The sequence below is a fragment of the Mizuhopecten yessoensis genome, unplaced genomic scaffold (assembly GCF_002113885.1).
Source record: "Mizuhopecten yessoensis strain PY_sf001 unplaced genomic scaffold, ASM211388v2 scaffold9833, whole genome shotgun sequence".
Taxonomy (NCBI): Eukaryota; Metazoa; Mollusca; class Bivalvia; order Pectinida; family Pectinidae; genus Mizuhopecten; species Mizuhopecten yessoensis.
The window spans coordinates 74903-98837 of NW_018408245.1; the positions used below are offsets into that span (position 1 = coordinate 74903).

A 23935-nucleotide genomic window follows, 5' to 3' on the forward strand; every position below is an offset into this window, starting at 1 on the left:
TTCTTTCCACGTAGAGAAAATCACTGTAGTACCTCTGAGTCTGGAGAAGAAGATTTTTGAAATATTGATTAATTTTCCCTTTGGGGCCCCGCCCTGGCCCCAGGGGTCGGGGTAGGAATCTCAATTTTACAATTTGAAACCATCTACCTCCAAGGATAATTCTCACCAAGTAAAAATAATTTCCTACAGAAAGTTGTCAAAATATACCCAAAAGTGTTATTTCCCTATATAAACTATAGTAAACTTTACCCCCTCCCCAAGGGAGAACGGATAGCTCGGGGGTCCTGAAATTTACAATTTAAGTAAAGCCCCTGATGATCTTTCTTTCCACGTAGAGAAAATCACTGTAGTACCTCTGAGTCTGGAGAAGAAGATTTTTGAAATATTGATTAATTTTCCCTTTGGGGCCCCGCCCTGGCCCCAGGGGTCGGGGTAGGAATCTCAATTTTACAATTTGAAACCATCTACCTCCAAGGATAATTCTCACCAAGTAAAAATAATTTCCTACAGAAAGTTGTCAAAATATACCCAAAAGTGTTATTTCCCTATATAAACTATAGTAAACTTTACCCCCTCCCCAAGGGAGAACGGATAGCTCGGGGGTCCTGAAATTTACAATTTAAGTAAAGCCCCTGATGATCTTTCTTTCCACGTAGAGAAAATCACTGTAGTACCTCTGAGTCTGGAGAAGAAGATTTTTGAAATATTGATTAATTTTCCCTTTGGGGCCCCGCCCTGGCCCCAGGGGTCGGGGTAGGAATCTCAATTTTACAATTTGAAACCATCTACCTCCAAGGATAATTCTCACCAAGTAAAAATAATTTCCTACAGAAAGTTGTCAAAATATACCCAAAAGTGTTATTTCCCTATATAAACTATAGTAAACTTTACCCCCTCCCCAAGGGAGAACGGATAGCTCGGGGGTCCTGAAATTTACAATTTAAGTAAAGCCCCTGATGATCTTTCTTTCCACGTAGAGAAAATCACTGTAGTACCTCTGAGTCTGGAGAAGAAGATTTTTGAAATATTGATTAATTTTCCCTTTGGGGCCCCGCCCTGGCCCCAGGGGTCGGGGTAGGAATCTCAATTTTACAATTTGAAACCATCTACCTCCAAGGATAATTCTCACCAAGTAAAAATAATTTCCTACAGAAAGTTGTCAAAATATACCCAAAAGTGTTATTTCCCTATATAAACTATAGTAAACTTTACCCCCTCCCCAAGGGAGAACGGATAGCTCGGGGGTCCTGAAATTTACAATTTAAGTAAAGCCCCTGATGATCTTTCTTTCCACGTAGAGAAAATCACTGTAGTACCTCTGAGTCTGGAGAAGAAGATTTTTGAAATATTGGATAATTTTCCCTTTTGGGCCCCGCCCTAGCCCCAGGGGTTGGGGTAGGAATCCCAATTTTACAATTTTGAAGCCTCATCTATCAAGGATGATTCTGACCAAGTTTGAAAAAAATCCATCCACTGGTTCTTAAGAAGAAGTTGAAAATGTAAAAGTTTACGCACGACGGACGACGGACGACGGACGACAGACGACGACGGACGAAAAGCGATTGGAATAGGTCACTTGAGCAAAGCTCAGGTGACCTAAAAAGTAACATTGTGAATGGTTCACTATCACTTGGTTTTTCATCAAAATTTCTTACAGGTTTTGACCTTGATGTTCTTGAAAGTAACTCAAGGTTATTCTATCCCAGCATGTTTCTGGCCATATATCATTACCTTGACCTTGAGGTAAAAAGGTTAACTCCGAATGAACAGATGACAGATGATGTAACATCGCCTAAGATCACTTAATAAGCCGTTCCAGCCACGTGAGCTAAAAATCATAGGTTACCCATCCAATGGTCAGGACCGAGACAAAAATCACAAAATCAATATTTTATATTTATACATTTATTTGGCATAACAAAGTATGAAAATGCTTATGTTGACAAAAGAATATATTTATAATACAATATTTCTAATTAATAAAATAAAATGATTAATGACTATTGATAAAATTAAAAGAATTACTTATAATTAGTCTACATTTAGATATAGCACCTCACAGGGTTCTTTGGCTTACAAAGTGCCCAGTATAACACTTTATAGAGAAGAAAAAAAAACAATTTTAGAAATATCCAATAAATTTACATTCAAAATAGGACAAAATATATTCTTTTCAAAAATTGTGTTTAGGAAATATGTAGACTATGACCAATAAGATTTTTTTACACACGTTATACTATTAGAAAAATAATGTATCAAAAATTGCATGCAAATTTTAAAAAGGTGCTTTAAAACATTTAATTCACAATTACAGTATTTAGTTGAAAATTTAAAATAAAGTTAAAAAAAAATGTCCAACTTAAACTGCTGATAAAGTTTGTTACAAATGAAATGCGTGACAAGGTGTACTTATCAAAGCGTTATGATGATGCGATACAAGGACGGCAGTGAGAATACAGCTTTACGACTCTTAAACAAAACAGTATAAATATATGTATACATATACACTTCCAACATTTAACACATGAAAACATCGTCTGGACACATGAAAACATCGTCTGGACACATGAAAACATCGTCTGGACACATGAAAACATCGTCTGGACACATGAAAACATCGTCTGGACACATGAAAACATCGTCTGGACACATGAAAACATCGTCTGGACACATGAAAACATCGTCTGGACACATGAAAACATCGTCTGGACACATGAAAACATCGTCTGGACACATGAAAACATCGTCTGGACACAGCAGCTTGACAAAGGGATATAGTGACAGTACAGCTAACCACTTTTTATTTTCCATTAAGGGCATATGATGCTTTTATAGAGTAATTTGTGTTAGAGTTATCTCCCTTACAAACTAATTCTGGTACATGTAGTATTGTTCAAACTTTCACTTAGAACCATTTAACAGATGTATTTTATCACCTTACACCTAGGTTACACTGCAAATATGACCCTATCATACATGTATAAGTAGTGTTTTAAAAATTGATAGTCAAGAAAACAATTTTGCTTATATTCTTAGTTATGCTATAAAGCTTTGTTTCCAATTCATATTAGATTGATTAAACCTGATAATGAAATGACTGAAAAATTTGAATATCATCTTTCTGCATTCCAAGCACCTGGACCAGAGTTGTTGCATGTGAAACAGGGATAGACCTAATGATCTGATCTTACTTTCTGGCAATCATAGGTAAACACTTACAAGACCTACATTTATATAAGCACGACGGTTCATGTTACATTTGAAAGTGGACGAACTGGTCTGTCTGCATAAACAAACAGGTCCTAGGTTTCTTAGCATGGAACGCCTAGAAAGTCGAAATAAGGAAGCATTCTTAAGGAAAAGAACTATTTGATATTTACAATCTTTTCCCAGTAATAATGAATATTGAGATTCAACTGAACACTTACATGGGGGGTGGAGAAATCTTGTCACCAACTAGGTCCCCTTAACTAGTCTGTGTTTACAACAGGTACTATTCTAATGATGGTCTGTTTGATGTTAGTACTGTAGTCAAATGGTGCTGTTATATTACTACACTCCGGGAAATGTTTGCGCTGCACATTCAAAGTCTGATAAAATAATATGTAAACTACCATAGGGTACCCCAATCTCCGATACCTCCCTTGTTAACCTTTAGAAAAGGATGCACGTTAAAATGTGACAAACATTTCCCCGTGTACAGAATTAAATAAAATATAGAAGTACAAAAACGAGAAGGATGCTTTGTCTGATTGTGGTTTGTAACTAGTGGTAGTACTCGGCTTATAGCCAGATGTTTGTAGTAACTGGCTGATTACACTTAAATATAACGTTTACAACATACACAATAGATACGGGGTATAAAACCTAAACTCATCTCACAGCTCACTCTGCCATCTACTAAATTACACAAAATACCGGTTATGTCAATCTTCAAAATCAAACTACATCCTTTATTTCAAATAATTAAATGAAAATACCTTATTAACATTAAAAAACATGATTTGTATGCAATTACTGAATTAATACGAAGCTTATTTTAAAGCAGCTATAATGTTTGTTGTCAAAAGGTAAATTACTTTTTAACTCGGTGTTAAAACACTGTAATTCCTAATCTTGTTTATACTTTTAGTCCTAATGAGCAAAAAACCTGAGCTGTCAAAAAGCTTCAAAATTACCGCATGATGGAATCTGTGAAACTGAACATACACGAGTTATAACTTAAAATGAAGCTTTTATATAAATTTAATGCAGATATCAATAAACTATATTCTTGCTATATACAACTAATTACAACAGTTTTCCTTTTATTTTTTTACACAACTTTTATGTACAGTGGTCTTCAACTTTGATGATTTTCACCAGGAATTCAAAATTATTTTCAAAAAATGGTCTGAAATCACAATTAGTGTATGAATTAATCCAAACTTAGCGATTGATTGTTTTTGTCTGGGTACTTGCAAAGCCCGAGGGAAATGAGCCTTGTGTAAATCAAATGAACAGCTAGACACATACAATTTAATAGGGGCTCCCTCCTTTACTCAGGTCATGCAAGCAACCAAATGCACATTCAACTCCTCTTATATAAACTCAACAACAATATCAGCCATTCTATTGAAGTTGGCTGGTGGTCTCTGACAAAATACATTTACGAAATCATCAAGCAAGAACGCTAGTGAAAAATACAATTTTCACGGAGTCAACGTCAATTGAAAATGTAAATTTGAAATACAAAATTGATTGCAAACCAGCTCCTGAATTCAATATTCTGGTTATATACATAACAGAAAATATCAACTTGACAGCATCAATGTTTGTAGGGTAATTGGTGATTTTTACGTAACAGAGGTCATTATTTTTCAATGTCCCCGAGAATGGTCCCGGGTTTCATCCCTAGCTGAGGCATTTAAAAATGATGACCTCCATTAAATTTACAACAATCTGTACACATCTATATTACACATAATGGCACTTCCTGTTTACAGCAAACAATCTTAAAAATCATTGCATAAAATCCGTGATTACAGACGTGTAAAACGATGCACTGTCCAGCAATGAGCAACATCTATCAGCAGGTTTTAAAAATAGGTGACAGAAAATGTTGATATTATTAAAGATAAATAAAACAAAGCTTGTTTTATGAATTATTTTCCTTTGCATGGATTTCGCCCTATAAATATTTATCTACTGATGCTATTCAATAGCACGCCCAAGCATTTCTTGACTAGCTAATTCTAGGCTTCTATTCTTTCCAGTGATAAGCAAAAAACTTAGCGAACCACTGTCCTTACATCAGCTCATATGAAGTTCTCAACTCTGTGTAAGCCCTAATTGGGATTTTGGAAATAATTCCAGTAGTGTACCCCTTGTCTTACATAGAACTAGCTGAAGTTTTACTTAGTAATAAAGTTAACCTTGAACTCACTTATACTATTGATCTAACTTGACCTTGACCTAACTAATCTTATAACTATTTATCTAACTTAACCTTGACCTAACTATCTTATTACTATTGATCTAACTTGACCTTGACCTAACTATCTTATTACTATTTACCTAACTTAACCTTGACCTAACTATTGCTTTAGTAACTAAATGCTACAATTCTACCTACTTTAACCTTGATAACTGACCTACTAAATGTTTTAATTATTTACCCTAAACTCTAGCTTATGATTTATTTACTAAACACTACATCTATTTAACTACCTATTTTAATCAACCTTTGACATTAAAAGGCCTGTGGCTTGGTTTAGAGTTGGATAAATAATAGATCAGATGTACATCAATTAAAGGGCAAACATAAAGACAAAAGAAAAAACATCATTTCTTTATCTAAGTTACTCGACTTTTCAACCGTTTTTAATTGTTACAACACGAAAACAAAATCTCAAAACACACATTTCCCCAATAAAAAATGTTTATATCTTCATCTCTCTATCATTGTCACTGACTTGATATAAAAAAGAAAAACATAAAAAAACATTGAATAAAATGGCTTAATTCAAATGCTAATTGCATAAAAGATTCCAATATAAGATTTGTGAACAACCTTTCTACATGTCATGTAACCTTTTTTTTTACTTTACCCCAAAAAAACAGGTATTCACATTTTGGTGAAAACAACTTTATATGGGAATTGTTTCTTGTGACAATTGCTTTTCTCCCTCCCGCTAGAAGATCTAGTTATCTCCCTCACACGCTCGGCGTGTCCTATTACCTCCCTTACATACTCAATGTTATTACCTCCCTTTTATACTCATCTTACCATATTATCTCCCTTACACACTCATGTTTGTTCTCTCCCGTTTATACTCCGATTATCTCCCTTCCATACTCATTCTTGTCTTGTTCTCTTGCTACTTCTTGTGGTATGAATTGTATGGAATTGACAGTTAATATCTTGGAAATTTGTAGAACTATCTGAATCAGGTAGACACTGGCTCTACTTTCCTGCATAGGTTGGGTTCTTGAATGTGGAAGTGGCCTGTCTGTAGATGGGGTTCTCACCCTGAAAATAAAACAGAATAAGTTAAATCAAAGCACGAATGTGTCACAAAAAAACTAGCAGTATTTTACAGATCAGAACTATTCATTTGCTCCAAGTTAAATCAAAGCACGAATGTGTCACAAAAAAAATAGCAGTATTTTATAAATCGGAACTATTCATTTTGTTGTTAGTTCAATTCTATATATTTTTGATAATTTTTAAAGAATATCAATACTGTCTGCAAAGTATATACCAGGGATCGTTGATAAAGGAAATATGACACAAATGTACTGCTAAAGAGTTATATATTAATTCCATAAAAATATGACTTAAATGTCGGAATTAATATCCCAACGCCTCAGAATTTGTTTGGTAATTATACTATTACCAGAAAACGGGTATATTCTCTGCTGGCAAAGAGTTATTTTTGGGCAGCAAACATTTAACCTTTCCCAAGAGACAAAATATCTCCACTAGTTACCTAGGGTCCAAGATACACAGCAATTTGATTTTTCTGATCAAACAATTCCGTCCCTTGATTTTAGTTAGGACAGGTGTTATTGTATCGTTAAGTTTTCTCCTATGGCCAGGAGCGTTAAGAAGTGTTTTATTGAAGTAGGGGATGGAGAGCTATTAAGACGTCATTACTTACAGTGTCCCATTTGGCGTCCTGCGTCTCTTTCTCAAATCTTGCAAGTTCCCTCTTGTCACTGATTGTGGTAACAAGTTTCCATACAAGCAAGATAGCCAGACCCACGGCCACGATTCCTCCGATTACTCCCAACACGATGGCCAACACATTCACCTGTTTAGGGCATTCTGTAACGAAGAGGTATAACAATTTAGTCTAAACCTTAACTATAGCACCTGTAACACACGTATCAACATTCTGGAACTCAAATTGGAAGGAAAGTGTATGAACAACATTTCCAAAATCTCTATATTTGTTGCAGTGTGACGTACATAAACTCTTTCTCAATCCATTTAGACAGGAATAAACAAATGCCTCGATTCCCCCAGTCACATGACAAAGCTAATTGGCGGAATCTTCAAACCTCATTTTCATTTCATTTCAGAATATTTTATTGTACTGATCTTTTGTACAAAAAGAATTGGGCAACAGGCATAGCCTATAACAGCCCTCTCCTTACAAAACATAACAGTATATATATCATGTAAACAGTACTTTGATATATGTTTCTTGAAGTATTAAAATAAGAAACCTTTGTGTACCTAATTCAGCCCGGGCCACACTGCCAGTGCTAGAAGTGCTAGGAAATGGCCAAATGTTAGTGCTACACTGGGGGCCTGTGTGGGAATCACGTATTTCAGAAATTGCTAAAAAGCGGGAGAAATCAGTATATTTACCCCAACAGAAATATCCGTGAGACACCATGGAAGTTTGGGAGAGTTATGAAGTATGTAGTCAGAGTGTAGATCTAGTAAGACCAATACTTTACTACCGGTATATTGTTAATTAATCATTAACTCATTCACCCCTGAAGACACATTTAACTCGTCCAATACAAAGGTTGGAATAGTTCTTTATGAAATTTCAGGGGTAATGGGTTAAACCACTATGACTGTGTATCGATTTCGATTGAGGCGACCTATCTTACCTTTTGTTTCCTGTGCTTTGATCTTGAGCTCGTTGTTTGGTCCGTAGTCGTAAGAGAAAAAGAAGATGCAGTCGTCTTCATCCTTAAACTCACAGCTGTTCTTTTCACCTGTCAACACAAAACCAATCATATACATTTACTTGGCAAAAGGAATAGTATATCGCTGCAACAGTGTATATAGAAGCAGAGTTGCAATATATAATTGCCTGACTTTTTTTTACAAAGTAGGGCACTAGACCCAATATGTGACATTCCTTCGACCCGAGCAGTATTTTATTTTTTTATTTTTGCAATTTTAGGTAACAAAATAAAACTGAACAATGATAGGTCAGTTCTCATACATCTGAGTAAACTGACATGATGTACATGTATACTTAGTAACCGAGTGAAAATAAATTTCATTCCAGTAAACGACCAGGCATACCATCAAGTTCGGGGACTTTGGTGATGAAGCCAGGTTTGCGACAATCTCTGTCACATTCGGTCTGACTCTTGAGTCCTGTCTCGTGGACGACACACTGAACACAAGCCTTGTTCTTCTGACAAACCTCCTGACACGTCTACAACAAAGTCAACACAAAATGCATGAATCGTCTCCCTTTACACTGTCCCATGCAACATTTTGAGAGATTGCATTTTTTAATGAAAAACACATTCAAGATGATTAGGTTTGAAAGATCTGTAGGACGGACTTATAGTCCTGTGATGTTGAATAGATTTCCAAGTAATATCTTACTTAATTATACAGTACATAGTACTGTTTGTGTATTTAACATGCTCAAATATTCTCTATAAACACCAGACAAACAATAACTTGAATCCCCCTCCCCAAATCCAAATGTCTGGTCAAACACTTACATTTCAGTTCGTACACTTGGGTCCCCTGAAGGCCGGCGTTGGGACTCACACTTACCTTACTTACAGTCCAAACCCTTGGGTCCCCTGATGGCTGGCGTTGGGACTCACACTTACCTTACAATCCAAACACTTGGGTCCCCTGAAGGCCAGCGTTGGGACTCACACTTACCTTACAGACCAAACACTTGGGTCCCCTGAAGGCCGACGTTGGGACTCACACTTACCTTACAGTTCAAACCCTTGGGTCCCCTGAAGGCCGGCGTTGGGACGCTCACTTACCTAAGTTACAGTCCATACACTTGGGTCCCCCGAAGGCCGGCGTTGGGACTCACACTTACCTTACAGACCAAACACTTGGGTCCCCTGATGGCTGGCGTTGGGACTCACACTTACCTTACAGACCAAACACTTGGGTCCCCTGATGGCTGGCGTTGGGACTCACACTTACCTTACATTCCAAACACTTGGGTCCCCTGAAGGCCAGCGTTGGGACTCACACTTACCTTACAGACCAAACACTTGGGTCCCCTGATGGCTGGCGTTGGGACTCACACTTTCCTTACAGTCCAAACACTTGGGTCCCCTGAAGGCCGACGTTGGATCACACACACACTTACCTTACTTACAGTCCAAACGCTTGGGTCCCCTGAAGGCTGGCGTTGGGACTCACACTTACCTTACAGACCAAACACTTGGGTCCCCTGAAGGCCGACGTTGGATCACAAACACACTTACCTTACTTACAGTCCAAACACTTGGGTCCCCTGATGGCTGGCGTTGGGACTCACACTTACCTTACAGTCCAAACACTTGGGTCCCCTGAAGGCCAGCATTGGGACTCACACTTACCTTACAGTCCAAACACTTGGGTCCCCTGAAGGCCGACGTTGGGTCTAACACTTACCTTACTTCCATTCCAAACACTTTGGTCCCCTGAAGGCCGGCGTTGGGACTCACACTTACCTTACAGTCCAAACACTTGGGTCCCCTGAAGGCCGACGTTGGGACTACACTTACCTTACAGTCCAAACCCTTGGGTCCCCTGAAGGCCGACGTTGGGTCTAACACTTACCTTACTTCCATTCCAAACACTTTGGTCACCTGAAGGCCGGCGTTGGGACTCACACTTACCTTCCAGTCCAAACACTTTGGTACCCTGATGGCCGACGTTGGGACTCACACTTACCTTACTTCCAGTCCAAACACTTTGGTCCCCTGATGGCCGACGTTGGGACTCACACTTACCTTACTTCCAGTCCAAACACTTGGGTCCCCTGAAGGCCGACATTGGGACTCACACTTACCTTACAGTCCAAACACTTGGGTCCCCTGAAGGCCGACGTTGGATCACAAACACACTTGTTGCACTGACACGTTCCTTGACCATTACATATACTGGATGTCTGCAAAACATCATTAATCATACAAACTGATGTGAGCTGTGAGGTAACGTGTGATTTTGGATTCGCATATAAAGATTGAATGGTGAATTGACATTTAAGGAGGCTCCACCCTTTCGCAATTAGCCAGCATAATTCAATGAAAGTTTCACATAATGGTTATGTCACTATGTAGAGATGGTTTTATGAAAATCTAAGCATTCCGATAAACTGGGGATTTTTTGGTAAAAAATACCGAAATATTGAATTTTTGTCAAATTCAACACTTTTACATTTTTTGAGCGTCTGGCATTGTTCAAAACTATAACAACAATAAAATAATGAAAAGAAACATTGCTAATCAACCCTACAAATATGTTATTTATCATAAAATATCTACAACATGTTACAAAAAGTGTTTTTTATTGAAATTGTATGGATAACAGTTACTAAATACAAGCTAAAAGTAAACAGGACACATAGTTTCATACAAAAAGACTGAAAAATTGAACCAAATGCACACAAAGTCTTTATAATTAATTTATTTTACATTTTACAATAATTTTGATCCTGATGAGAGTTGTCTACCTTGAAAAAAAACGGAACTTTTTGCAGAGGGATAGAATTTATACAATGACACTTATTTTCCTTACCATACCAAAAAACGACGGAAGTAATTTAAATTACAAGATTTAATTGTCAATTTACTGTTCTTTTATGGAACAAAATTACTCTCAATCATGTACACTTTGGACATCATTCCATAGCCTGCTTACGCATGGTATATTAACATGTCAGGTACATATGTAACCATAGGCTATCACATGGTATGCCATTATTACGTGCACGCACATGCACTTGCATTTTATAGGGATCTTGATATTTTACAAACCACTTTTTAACAGAGTTATTGTAATTGCATTTGTGAACCGATTTATCTGACAGAGCGTAACTCGCTCGACAACAAAAGTCGTAGCGACCAAGAGCTTGTGAACTACTGTTAGCATGTGATACGTACAGGTGAGGTCGGTAAACAAAACACATCAGTCTGCATTCCATGCGCCTCATATACGACCTTCTTGGAAGTTGTCTGATCATATATGTCAATGTTTGCCCGTGAGTTAATTAATGTCTTTGTATCATATTACACATTTCCAAGTTAAGTCTCGATATCTGGTGTTGACATATCATCGTCACGCACGTGTACTATTGTTTACCCGGTGTTACTATAATTTACACCACGGTAATGGAATGCCCGATACACAATACGGAAATGACGACACGAAAATACGAAAAGAACAAGAGGCCCATGGGCCTTAACGGTCACCTGAGTCTATAGTATTTATTTTTGTTGTTGAAATATGTACCAATTTGAGTAAAAAATAGTATAATGTTAACTTAACTTTGTCAGGACCATGAGCTGATCATTCCTAGACCAATTTTAAGTGAGATCGGCCTATTAGAACTTAGTAGCAAAATAGCGGCCATGGCAGCCAAATTGTATTTCTGATTGACCCGAAAAATAACAACACTTTGTCAGGACCATGATTCGATCATTCCTACAAAGTTTCAGTTCAATCGGCCAAGTAGATCTTTACTTTAAGTTTGAAATAGTTTTCCAAAATGGCAGCCGTGGTGGCCATATTGGATTTCTGATCGACCCGAAAAATAACAACACTTTGTCAGGACCATGAGGCGATCATTCCTACCAACTTTCAGTTCAATCGGTCCAGCAGAACTTGACTTTAAGTTTGAAATAGGTTTTCAAAATGGCGGCCGTGGCGGCCATATTGGATTTCTGATCGACCCGAAAAATAACAACACTTTGTCAGGACCATGAGGCGATCATTCCTACCAACTTTCAGTTCAATCGGTCCAGCAGAACTTGACTTTAAGTTTGAAATAGGTTTTCAAAATGGCGGCCGTGGCGGCCATATTGGATTTCTGATCGACCCGAAAAATAACAACACTTTGTCAGGACCATGAGGCGATCATTCCTATCAACTTTCAGTTCAATCGGCCCAGCAGAACTTGACTTTAAGTTTGAAATGTAAAATGTTAACGGACGACGGACGACGGACGACGGACGACGACGGACGAAAACGGATAGCAATAGGTCACTTGAGCTAAAGCTCAGGTGACCTAAAAACATGTGTATTACGAAGGGTGGAAACTCCTTAAACTTTTCATAGTGACATATGCATTCACAGTTTGAATAATAGTCATATATAAAATCTGAACTGTAACTAGACACATTAAGTTTGAATTATACATAAACATGCAAGTTTCAACTGTGAATTGACATATAAAGTATGAATTGTGAATTGACATATAAAGTATGAATTGACATGTAAAGTATGAATTGTGAATTGACATATAAAGTATGAATTGACATATAAAGTATGAATTGACATATAAAGTATGAATTGTGAATTGACATATAAAGTATGAATTGACATTTAAAGTTTGAATTGTGAATTGACATATAAAGTATGAATTGTGAATTGAGATATTAAGTTTGAACTTTGAATTGACATGTAAAGTTTATGAATTGACCAAATTTGCACAGTCAATTGACATGTAATAGGACCTACGTCTCCGTTGGTAGTTATACACGAGTCGTTGGCTTTCGAGCAAGAACAGTCGGGACCTGACCAGTCTTCATTACACCCACAGTTACCGCATTTACATGTGCCCTTGTCAGAGCCTGCAAGTCAAATATAGAACCAGGTCAAGCGAAATCTAAAGCCGTGACTATAAACACAGCTCTATCAAAATACAGTAGTTACAAAGTGTCTATCGCATTGAATTGTAAACAGAAGTCGTTTACATTATTTTTTTAACCCATATTTCCTTAGAAATGAAGCACCTTCTTAAATTATCGATTTTCATCAGACACTTGGCCTCATACAACTTATCACTGGTCTCTTCAGCGATACAGAACCAATTCATCAGACGGTTTAAAGACTATCTATATATAGACCGATCTAATTAAAGTCCGACATGTAAATGCTGACAGGGTTACCTACCTCCACAAAGGTTTCCTCCGGAGTAGGGGCAGGAGTAGTCGTCACACTCACAATGTTCACCGCTGTACTTCTGGGCCGAGTTCTGACTACGGGCCGAACACTCACACTTACCACACACACACTCGCCACGATTACTGCACACAAGGTTCGTGTTGTTTCTGTGAGGAAAAAACTACAGATTTAGAATACTGGGAGGGACAATTCTGTCACAGCACACAGAACTAGTGCTACTTTTTTTACGAAACAGGATAACTCGAACTTATACTGACAAGAGAAAACTAAGTCACTGCGGACAATGTATCACTAGACATAGTGTTGTTTTTATGGGAAAGAGATATGTACGTGTACACTAACAGGGGAAATTCAACTTTTTAAGAATGTTACACAGACATATTTAGGCATAAAAAAATCCTCTTGAAAACAAACCTATTCTAACTAACCACATCCTTGTTTTCATACACTGTGACAGGAAATGATTGAGTGATTACGACACTTACTTTATACACTGTGACTGGAAGTGATTGGGGGATTACGATACTTACTTTATACACTGTGACTGGAAGTGATTGGGGGATTACGACACTTACTTTATACACTGTGACTGGAAGTGATTGGGGGATTACGACACTTACTTTATACACTGTGACTGGAAGTGATTGGGGGATTACGACACTTACTTTATACACTGTGACTGGAAGTGATTGGGGGATTACGACACTTACTTTATACACTGTGACTGGAAGTGATTGGGGGATTACGACACTTACTTTATACACTGTGACTGGAAGTGATTGGGGGATTACGACACTTACTTTATACACTGTGACTGGAAGTGATTGGGGGATTACGACACTTACTTTATACACTGTGACTGGAAGTGATTGGGGGATTACGACACTTACTTTATACACTGTGACTGGAAGTGATTGGGGGATTACGACACTTACTTTATACACTGTGACTGGAAGTGATTGGGGGATTACGACACTTACTTTATACACTGTGACTGGAAGTGATTGGGGGATTACGACACTTACTTTATACACTGTGACTGGAAGTGATTGGGGGATTACGACACTTACTTTATACACTGTGACTGGAAGTGATTGGGGGATTACGACACTTACTTTATACACTGTGACTGGAAGTGATTGGGGGATTACGACACTTACTTTATACACTGTGACTGGAAGTGATTGGGGGATTACGACACTTACTTTATACACTGTGACTGGAAGTGATTGGGGGATTACGACACTTACTTTATACACTGTGACTGGAAGTGATTGGGGGATTACGACACTTACTTTATACACTGTGACTGGAAGTGATTGGGGGATTACGACACTTACTTTATACACTGTGACTGGAAGTGATTGGGGGATTACGACACTTACTTTATACACTGTGACTGGAAGTGATTGGGGGATTACGACACTTACTTTATACACTGTGACTGGAAGTGATTGGGGGATTACGACACTTACTTTATACACTGTGACTGGAAGTGATTGGGGGATTACGACACTTACTTTATACACTGTGACTGGAAGTGATTGGGGGATTACGACACTTACTTTATACACTGTGACTGGAAGTGATTGGGGGATTACGACACTTACTTTATACACTGTGACTGGAAGTGATTGGGGGATTACGACACTTACTTTATACACTGTGACTGGAAGTGATTGGGGGATTACGACACTTACTTTATACACTGTGACTGGAAGTGATTGGGGGATTACGACACTTACTTTATACACTGTGACTGGAAGTGATTGGGGGATTACGACACTTACTTTATACACTGTGACTGGAAGTGATTGGGGGATTACGACACTTACTTTATACACTGTGACTGGAAGTGATTGGGGGATTACGACACTTACTTTATACACTGTGACTGGAAGTGATTGGGGGATTACGACACTTACTTTATACACTGTGACTGGAAGTGATTGGGGGATTACGACACTTACTTTATACACTGTGACTGGAAGTGATTGGGGGATTACGACACTTACTTTATACACTGTGACTGGAAGTGATTGGGGGATTACGACACTTACTTTATACACTGTGACTGGAAGTGATTGGGGGATTACGACACTTACTTTATACACTGTGACTGGAAGTGATTGGGGGATTACGACACTTACTTTATACACTGTGACTGGAAGTGATTGGGGGATTACGACACTTACTTTATACACTGTGACTGGAAGTGATTGGGGGATTACGACACTTACTTTATACACTGTGACTGGAAGTGATTGGGGGATTACGACACTTACTTTATACACTGTGACTGGAAGTGATTGGGGGATTACGACACTTACTTTATACACTGTGACTGGAAGTGATTGGGGGATTACGACACTTACTTTATACACTGTGACTGGAAGTGATTGGGGGATTACGACACTTACTTTATACACTGTGACTGGAAGTGATTGGGGGATTACGACACTTACTTTATACACTGTGACTGGAAGTGATTGGGGGATTACGACACTTACTTTATACACTGTGACTGGAAGTGATTGGGGGATTACGACACTTACTTTATACACTGTGACTGGAAGTGATTGGGGGATTACGACACTTACTTTATACACTGTGACTGGAAGTGATTGGGGGATTACGACACTTACTTTATACACTGTGACTGGAAGTGATTGGGGGATTACGACACTTACTTTATACACTGTGACTGGAAGTGATTGGGGGATTACGACACTTACTTTATACACTGTGACTGGAAGTGATTGGGGGATTACGACACTTACTTTATACACTGTGACTGGAAGTGATTGAGTGATTACGATACTTACTTTATAAACTGTGACAGGAAGTGATTGAGTGATTACGATACTTACTTTATACACTGTGACTGGAAGTGATTGAGTGATTACGATACTTACTTTATAAACTGTGACAGGAAGTGATTGAGTGATTACGATACTTACTTTATACACTGTGACTGGAAGCGATTGGGGGATTACGACACTTACTCTATACACTGTGACTGGAAGTGATTGGGGGATTGCGACACTTACTTTATACACTGTGACAGGAAGTGATTGGGGGATTACGACACTTAATTTATACCCTGTGGCTGGAAATGATTGGGGGATTACGATACTTACTTTATACACTGAGACTGGAAGTGATTGAGTGATTACGACGCTTAATTTATACACTGTGACTGGAAGTGATTGGGGGATTACGACACTTACTCTATACACTGTGACTGGAAGTGATTGTGGGATTACGACACTTACTTCATAGACTGTGACTGGAAGTGAGTAGGGGATTACGACACTTACTTCATACACTGTGACTGGAAGTGAGTGGGGGATTACGACACTTACTTCATACACTGTGACTGGAAGTGAGTAGGGGATTACGACACTTACTTCATACAGTGTTACTCGAAGTGAGTGGGGGATTACGACACTTACTTCATACACTGTGACTGGATCTCTTCAGACGTAGCGTTACCAGCATCACAGTTACAGGTACGGCCGTAGAATCCTTGGTTACATACACACATACCACACATGTGTGTGCCCTTCCCACTACACTTATCGCTGTTCTGATTCTTGTCCTGAAATGTAAAACTTTGTCTTAATTTAAACTAAACTAAGGTGTGTTATAAGGTGTGCTATACTAACGTGTGCAATACTATGGTGTGTTATACTACAGTGTGTTATAAGGTGTGATATACTACAGTGTGTTATAAGGTGTGATATACTACAGTGTGTTATAAGGTGTGATATAATAAGGTGTGTTATACTCTGACAGGTGTGTTATACTCTGACAGGTGTGTTATACTCTGACAGGTGTGTTATACTCTGACAGGTGTGTTATACTCTGACAGATGTGTTATACTACAGTGTGTTATACTCTGACAGGTGTGTTATACTACAGTGTGTTGTACTCTGACAGGTGTGTTATACTACAGTGTGTTATACTCTGACAGGTGTGTTATACTACAGTGTGTTATACTCTGACAGGTGTGTTATTCTCTGACAGGTGTGTAATACTCCAGTGTGTTATACTCTGACAGGTGTGTTATACTCAGTCAACACCTTGTACATGTATCATAGTATACTCTGCTACACCCAGCATATCAGCATGATATCCAAGTCACACTACAAACAAACTACAAGGTGTATGCTCGGTATGTAAGTGTTATTTCTCTTAGGGCCTGTTCGTTTATGCTTAACAACCGGTACGTCCGGGTTTTTTTAAAGTAACATTTTCGGGTATAAATTCTGGTGGACCTGCAAATGTTTATGGAGGCCTTGCAAGACTGTGTCATGCTCCCCTGAGAGCACCCTCAGATTACTAGGTCCAACCTTATTTCATAAACGAACAATTCTGGTCCAACCAGTTCAACCATTTGGATCGCGATAAATGAACGCGGCCATTGTCTCGCCACTAGATCTCATACATCAGTGTATTTTTATAGCTGCTCATGCAACTATGGAGAGGTTTATTAACGAAGTGCTCCCTAAGGGAGCAACATTTTTTATTTGTATAATGATCAATTTCTGAAAACAATTCATGTTTGCATACAGGTAAGTATGCAGAAGTGAGTTGAGCAAGTCTCTCAGTCTGAATGAAACATGCCTATCATCAAAATGGTTTCACCAGAAACATTGGAACCACAATACAATAGAAACGGAACTATAATATTATTCGTGTGTTAAAAACTACTCTCATGATGAACGGACTACGCTGGTTCCCTTGTATTTGTTATAACCTTCTTTATCTGTCTACCGGGCCTTGTGACGAGGAAGTATACTCACAGCAAACTCGGGTTTCTCACAGTCACACTGACAGATAAGATCCACGTGGACTTCAAGCTTGTCAGGAAGACCAACAGGTTTGATAGAAAACGTCTTGGAGAACTTGGTCTCGTCGGCAGGACAGGAGGTCGCCTCAATAATGACATCAAACGTCACCTGTCAACAGAATGAGGTCATAGAAAACACGGTTTATCTCAAATGTACGTAGCCCCACTACAAACAAACAACTAGGATATATTGTTTTAATATTGTCATACATTTTGTATTTTAATTTATGGATGACGTGTAACTGAAAAAGTTTACGTTGATATACTAGGGATAAGATAAAAAATAAATAAATAAGTGCAAAATAAGAGGTCAATATTTAGTTTCAGGGAAGAAATTTCAGTACACAAAATTTATTATAAAATAGATGGTCCCCTAAATGTATTTTCATTAATTAAGATTGTGTTTTCTCTTCATTGTTCCTTAAACAATGAGTCAGACTGTGCTTGCCTTGAGTATTTTTTTTAATAATGATTCAGTTGTTTTTTTACGAAGCTAAAAGTACATGAGTGTTTTGCGATGGTGAAACATTCTATGATTACCAAGTGCTAGTTACCATGGTAACACCTCCATCACCGACCCCTTATATACATACCGTAGATTCATCTCCTATCACTAGGTTCTGGCAAATATTTGTCTCCATAGTTTCATTTCTGAAACAAAGATATAAAGTATTAATTATTGGATGCTTATTAGAACCACATGAACATAAATTACACAAATGGAAAATTTAATTGAATACAAAGGGCCATAACTCTATAGAAAGGAGATTAAACAACATTGCTGGTACACATCCACTACAAAGGGCCATAACTCTATAGAAAAGAGATAAAATAACATTGCTGGTACACATCCACTCATCAGTCTTACCAGAGGTAGTAACAGACAAAGGGACATAACTCTATAAAAAGGAGATTGAACAACATTGCTGGTACACATCCACTACAAAGGGCCATAACTCTATAGAAAGGAGATAAAACAACATTGCTGGTACACATCCACTCATCAGTCTTACCAGAGGTAGTAAGGGACAAAGGGCCATAACTCTATAGAAAGGAGATTGAACAATATTGCTGGTACACATCCACTACAAAGGGCCATAACTCTATAGAAAGGAGATTAATCAATATTGCTGGTACACAACCACTACAAAGGGCCATAACTCTATAGAAAGGAGATTAAACAATATTGCTGGTACACATCCACTCATCAGTCTTACCAGAAGTAGTAAGGGACAAAGGGCCATAACTCTATAGAAAGGAGATTGAACAACATTGCTGGTACACATCCACTACAGAGAGCCATAACTCTATAGAAAGGAGATTGAACAATATTGCTGGTACACATCCACTACAAAGGGCCATAACTCTATAGAAAGGAGATTAAACAATATTGCTGGTACACAATTACTACAAAGGGCCATAACTCTATAGAAAGGAGATTAAACAATATTGCTGGTACACATCCACTCATAAGTCTTACCAGAAGTAGTTAGGGACAAAGGGCCATAACTCTTTAGAAAGGAGATTGAGCAACATTGCTGGTACACATCCACTCATCAGTCTTACCAGAGGTAGTAAGAGACAAAGGGCCATAACTCTATAGAAAGGAGATTGAACAACATTGCTGGTACACATCCACTACAAAGGGCGTTAACTCTATAGAAAAGAGATAAAACAACATTGCTGGTACACATCCACTCATCAGTCTTACCAGAGGTAGTAACAGTCTAACAGACAAAGGGCCATAACTCTATAGAAAGGCGATTAAACAACATTGCTGGTACCATTCCACTCATCAGTCTTACCAGAGGTAGTAACAGTCTAACAGACAAAGGGCCATAACTCTATAGAAAGGAGATTGAACAACATTGCTGGTACACATCCCCTCATCAGTCTTACCAGACCAGAGGAAGAAACAGACAAAGGGACATAACTCTATAGAAAGGAGATCGAACAACATTGCTGGTACACATCCACTCATCAGTCTTACCAGACCAGAGGAAGTAACAGACAAAGGGACATAACTCTATAGAAAGGAGATTGAACAACATTGCTGGTACACATCCACTCATCAGTCTTACCAGAGGTAGTAAGGGACAAAGGGCCATAACTCTATAGAAAGGAGATAAAACAACATTGCAGGTACACATCCACTCATCAGTCTTACCAGAGGTAGTAAGAGACAAAGGGCATAACTCTATAGAAAGGAGATTAAACAAAATTGCTGGTACACAACCACTAGAAAGGGCCATAACTCTATAGAAAGGAGATAAAACAACATTGCAGGTACACATCCACTCATCAGTCTTACCAGAGGTAGTAAGAGACAAAGGGCCATAACTCTATAGAAAGGAGATTAAACAAAATTGCTGGTACACAACCACTACAAAGGGCCATAACTCTATAGAAAGGAGATAAAACAACATTGCTGGTACACATCCACTCATCAGTCTTACCAGAGGTAGTGAGGGACAAAGGGCCGTAACTCTATAGAAAGGAGATAAACAACATTGCTGGTACACATCCACTCATCAGTCTTACCAGAGGTAGTAACAGACAAAGGGACATAACTCTATAGAAAGGAGATTGAACAATATTGCTGGTACAGATCCACTACAAAGGGCCATAACTCTATAGAAAGGAGATTAAACAATATTGCTGGAACACAACCACTACAAAGGGCCATAACTCTATAGAAAGGAGATTAAACAATATTGCTGGTACACAACCACTACAAAGGGCCATAACTCTAAGAAAGGAGATTAAACAATATTGCTGGTACACATCCACTCATCAGTCTTACCAGAAGTAGTAAGGGACAAAGGGCCATAACTCTTTAGAAAGGAGATTGAACAACATTGCTGGTACACATCCACTCATCAGTCTTACCAGAGGAAGTAAGGGACAAAGGGCCATAACTCTATAGAAAGGAGATTAAACAATATTGCTGGAACACAACCACTACAAAGGGCCATAACTCTAAGAAAGGAGATTAAACAATATTGCTGGAACACAACCACTACAAAGGGCCATAACTCTAAGAAAGGAGATTAAACAATAGGCCATAACTCTATAGAAAGGAGATTGAACAATATTGCTGGTACACATCCACTCATCAGTCTTACCAGAGGTAGTAACAGACAAAGGGCCATAACTCTATAGAAAGGAGATAAAACAACGTTGCTGGTACACATCCACTCATCAGTCCTACCAGAGGTAGTAAAAGGGACAACAGTCTGGTAGGCTATCACTGAGAAAATCAAACGGTATAATTCTCCTAAAGTCCATTGAACAAATGCAAAGCCTTATGGGCTATGTAAAATGTGTGGAATTTTTCATAATATTTTAGAAGAGCATATATAGCATGGACAGAATTGTGTCGACGGATGGATAATTAAATTAAAGGCCTGTATTTCCTAAGAAGGGTTGAAATGAGACAGCAGTTACACTTTAATAAAATTTGGCTGACAATCACATTCAGTCTTATGCAGTTTATACAGGATCGCAAAGATGCTTGAAATTCAACATTCCCAAGTCGAAGTCTCGATGCTTTGAAATTTTCCTGATGGTCACGAAAAGTTTGAAACATTGAAGTCTAGCTGTAGTTTTACTTGATGGGTAAGATATGTTCAAAGCTTCATTAAAATGGATGCATCACTAGATATGAGAGTCGTCGCCCTGATAAAATTGTATCCCCATACAGATGTTCACCCAGTATCACTAGATATAAGAGTCGTCGCCCTGATAAATCTTATTCCCATACAGATGTTCACCTAGTATCACTAGATCTGAGAGTTGTAGCCTTGATAAAATTGTATCCCCATACAGATGTTGACCCAGTATCACTTGATATAAGAGTCGTCGCCCTGATAAATCTTATTCACATACAGATGTTCACCCAGTATCACCAGATGAGAGTCGTAGCCCTGATAAAATTGTATCCCCATACAGATGTTCACCCAGCATCACTAGATCTGGGAGTTGTAGCCTTGATAAATTGTATCCCCATACAGATGTTCACCCAGTATCACTAGATCTGAGAGTTGTAGCCCTGATAAAATTGTATACCCATACAGATGTTCACCCAGTATCACTAGATCTGAGAGTTGTAGCCCTGATAAAATTGTATCCACATACAGATGTTCACCCATGGTCACTAGATATGAGAGTCGTCGCCTTGATAAAATTGTATCCCAGTATCACTAGATCTGAGAGTTGTAGCCCTGATAAAATTGTATACCCATACAGATGTTCACCCCATACAGATGTTCACCCATGGTCACTAGATATGAGAGGCGTCGCCCTGATAAAATTGTATCCCCATACAGATGTTCACCCAGTATCACTAGATCTGAGAGTCGTAGCCTTGATAAAATTGTTTCCCCCTACAGATGTTCACCCAGTATCACTAGATATGAGAGTCGTAGCCCTGATAAAATTGTATCCCCATACAGATGTTCACCCAGTATCACTAGATATGAGAGTCGTAGCCCTGATAAAATTGTATCCCCATACAGATGTTCACCCAGTATCACTAGATATGAGAGTTGTAGCCCTGATAAAATTGTTTCCCCATACAGATGTTCACCCAGTATCACTAGATATGAGAGTCGTAGCCCTGATAAAATTGTTTCCCCATACAGATGTTCACCCAGTATCACTAGATCTGAGAGTCGTAGCCCTGATAAAATTGTATTCCCATACAGATGTTCACCCAGTATCACTAGATATGAGAGTTGTAGCCCTGATAAATCTTATCCCCATACAGATGTTTACCCAGTATCACTAGATATGAGAGTTGTAGCCCTGATAAATCTTATCCCCATACAGATGTTCACCCAGTATCCTGCAACCTCATCCCCTTCCTTTATTGCAGAGGATGAACTTATTACATGATGATATCGAACATCAAGAAACGCCCAACAATTTCGTGTAAAAATTTAAGGTTATACAGGGTTATCTACATTACATGCACGAGTTATAAAGGGTTATCTACATTACATGCACGAGTTATACAGGGTTATCTACATTACATGCTCAATATACAGGGTTATCTACATTACACGCTCGAGTTATACAGGGTTATCTACAATACATGCTTGAGTTATACAGGGTTATCTACATTACATGCTCGAGTTATACAGGGTTAGATGACACTCACATGCTCGAGTTATACAGGGTTATCTACATTACATGCTCAAGTGATACAGGGATATCTACATTACATGCACGAGTTATACAGGGATATCTACATTACATGCACGAGTTATACAGGGATATCTACATTACATGCTCGAGTTATACAGGGTTATCTACATTACATGCTAGAGTTATACAGGGTTATCTATATTACACGTTCGAGTTATACAAGGTTATCTACATAACATGCTCGAGTTATACAGGGTTATCTACATTACATGCTCGAGTTATACAGGGTTATCTAGATTGCATGCTCGAGTTATACAGGGTTATCTGCATTACATGCTCGAGTTATACAGGATTATCTACATTACATGCTCAAGTTATACAGGGTTATATACATTAAATGCTTGAGTTATACAGGGTTATCTACACTACACGCTCGAGTTATACAGGGTTAGATGACACTTACATGCTAGAGTTATACAGGGTTCTCTATATTACACGTTCGAGTTATCCAAGGTTATCTACATAACATGTTCGAGTTATACAGG

At 38.4% G+C, this 23935-nt stretch overlaps 1 protein-coding gene across 3 annotated transcripts in view; it reads right to left on the reverse strand.

The window, feature by feature from the left end:
• Positions 1-4305: 4305 nt before the first annotated feature.
• Positions 4306-23935, reverse strand: part of LOC110458807 (integrin beta-PS-like) — a 51393-nt gene continuing 31763 nt past the window's right edge. For all 3 annotated transcript variants that reach the window (XM_021510722.1, XM_021510721.1, XM_021510720.1), the window contains 10 exons: positions 18836-18893; positions 18196-18351; positions 16843-16988; positions 13376-13533; positions 12941-13053; positions 10272-10370; positions 8534-8669; positions 8110-8217; positions 7143-7309; positions 4306-6511 (listed from right to left, as the gene is read on the reverse strand). In XM_021510722.1, coding sequence (XP_021366397.1) covers positions 6446-6511; positions 7143-7309; positions 8110-8217; positions 8534-8669; positions 10272-10370; positions 12941-13053; positions 13376-13533; positions 16843-16988; positions 18196-18351; positions 18836-18893 — 1207 coding nt within the window. In that variant the 3' untranslated portion in view covers positions 4306-6445. The remainder of the gene's footprint in view (positions 6512-7142; positions 7310-8109; positions 8218-8533; positions 8670-10271; positions 10371-12940; positions 13054-13375; positions 13534-16842; positions 16989-18195; positions 18352-18835; positions 18894-23935) is intronic.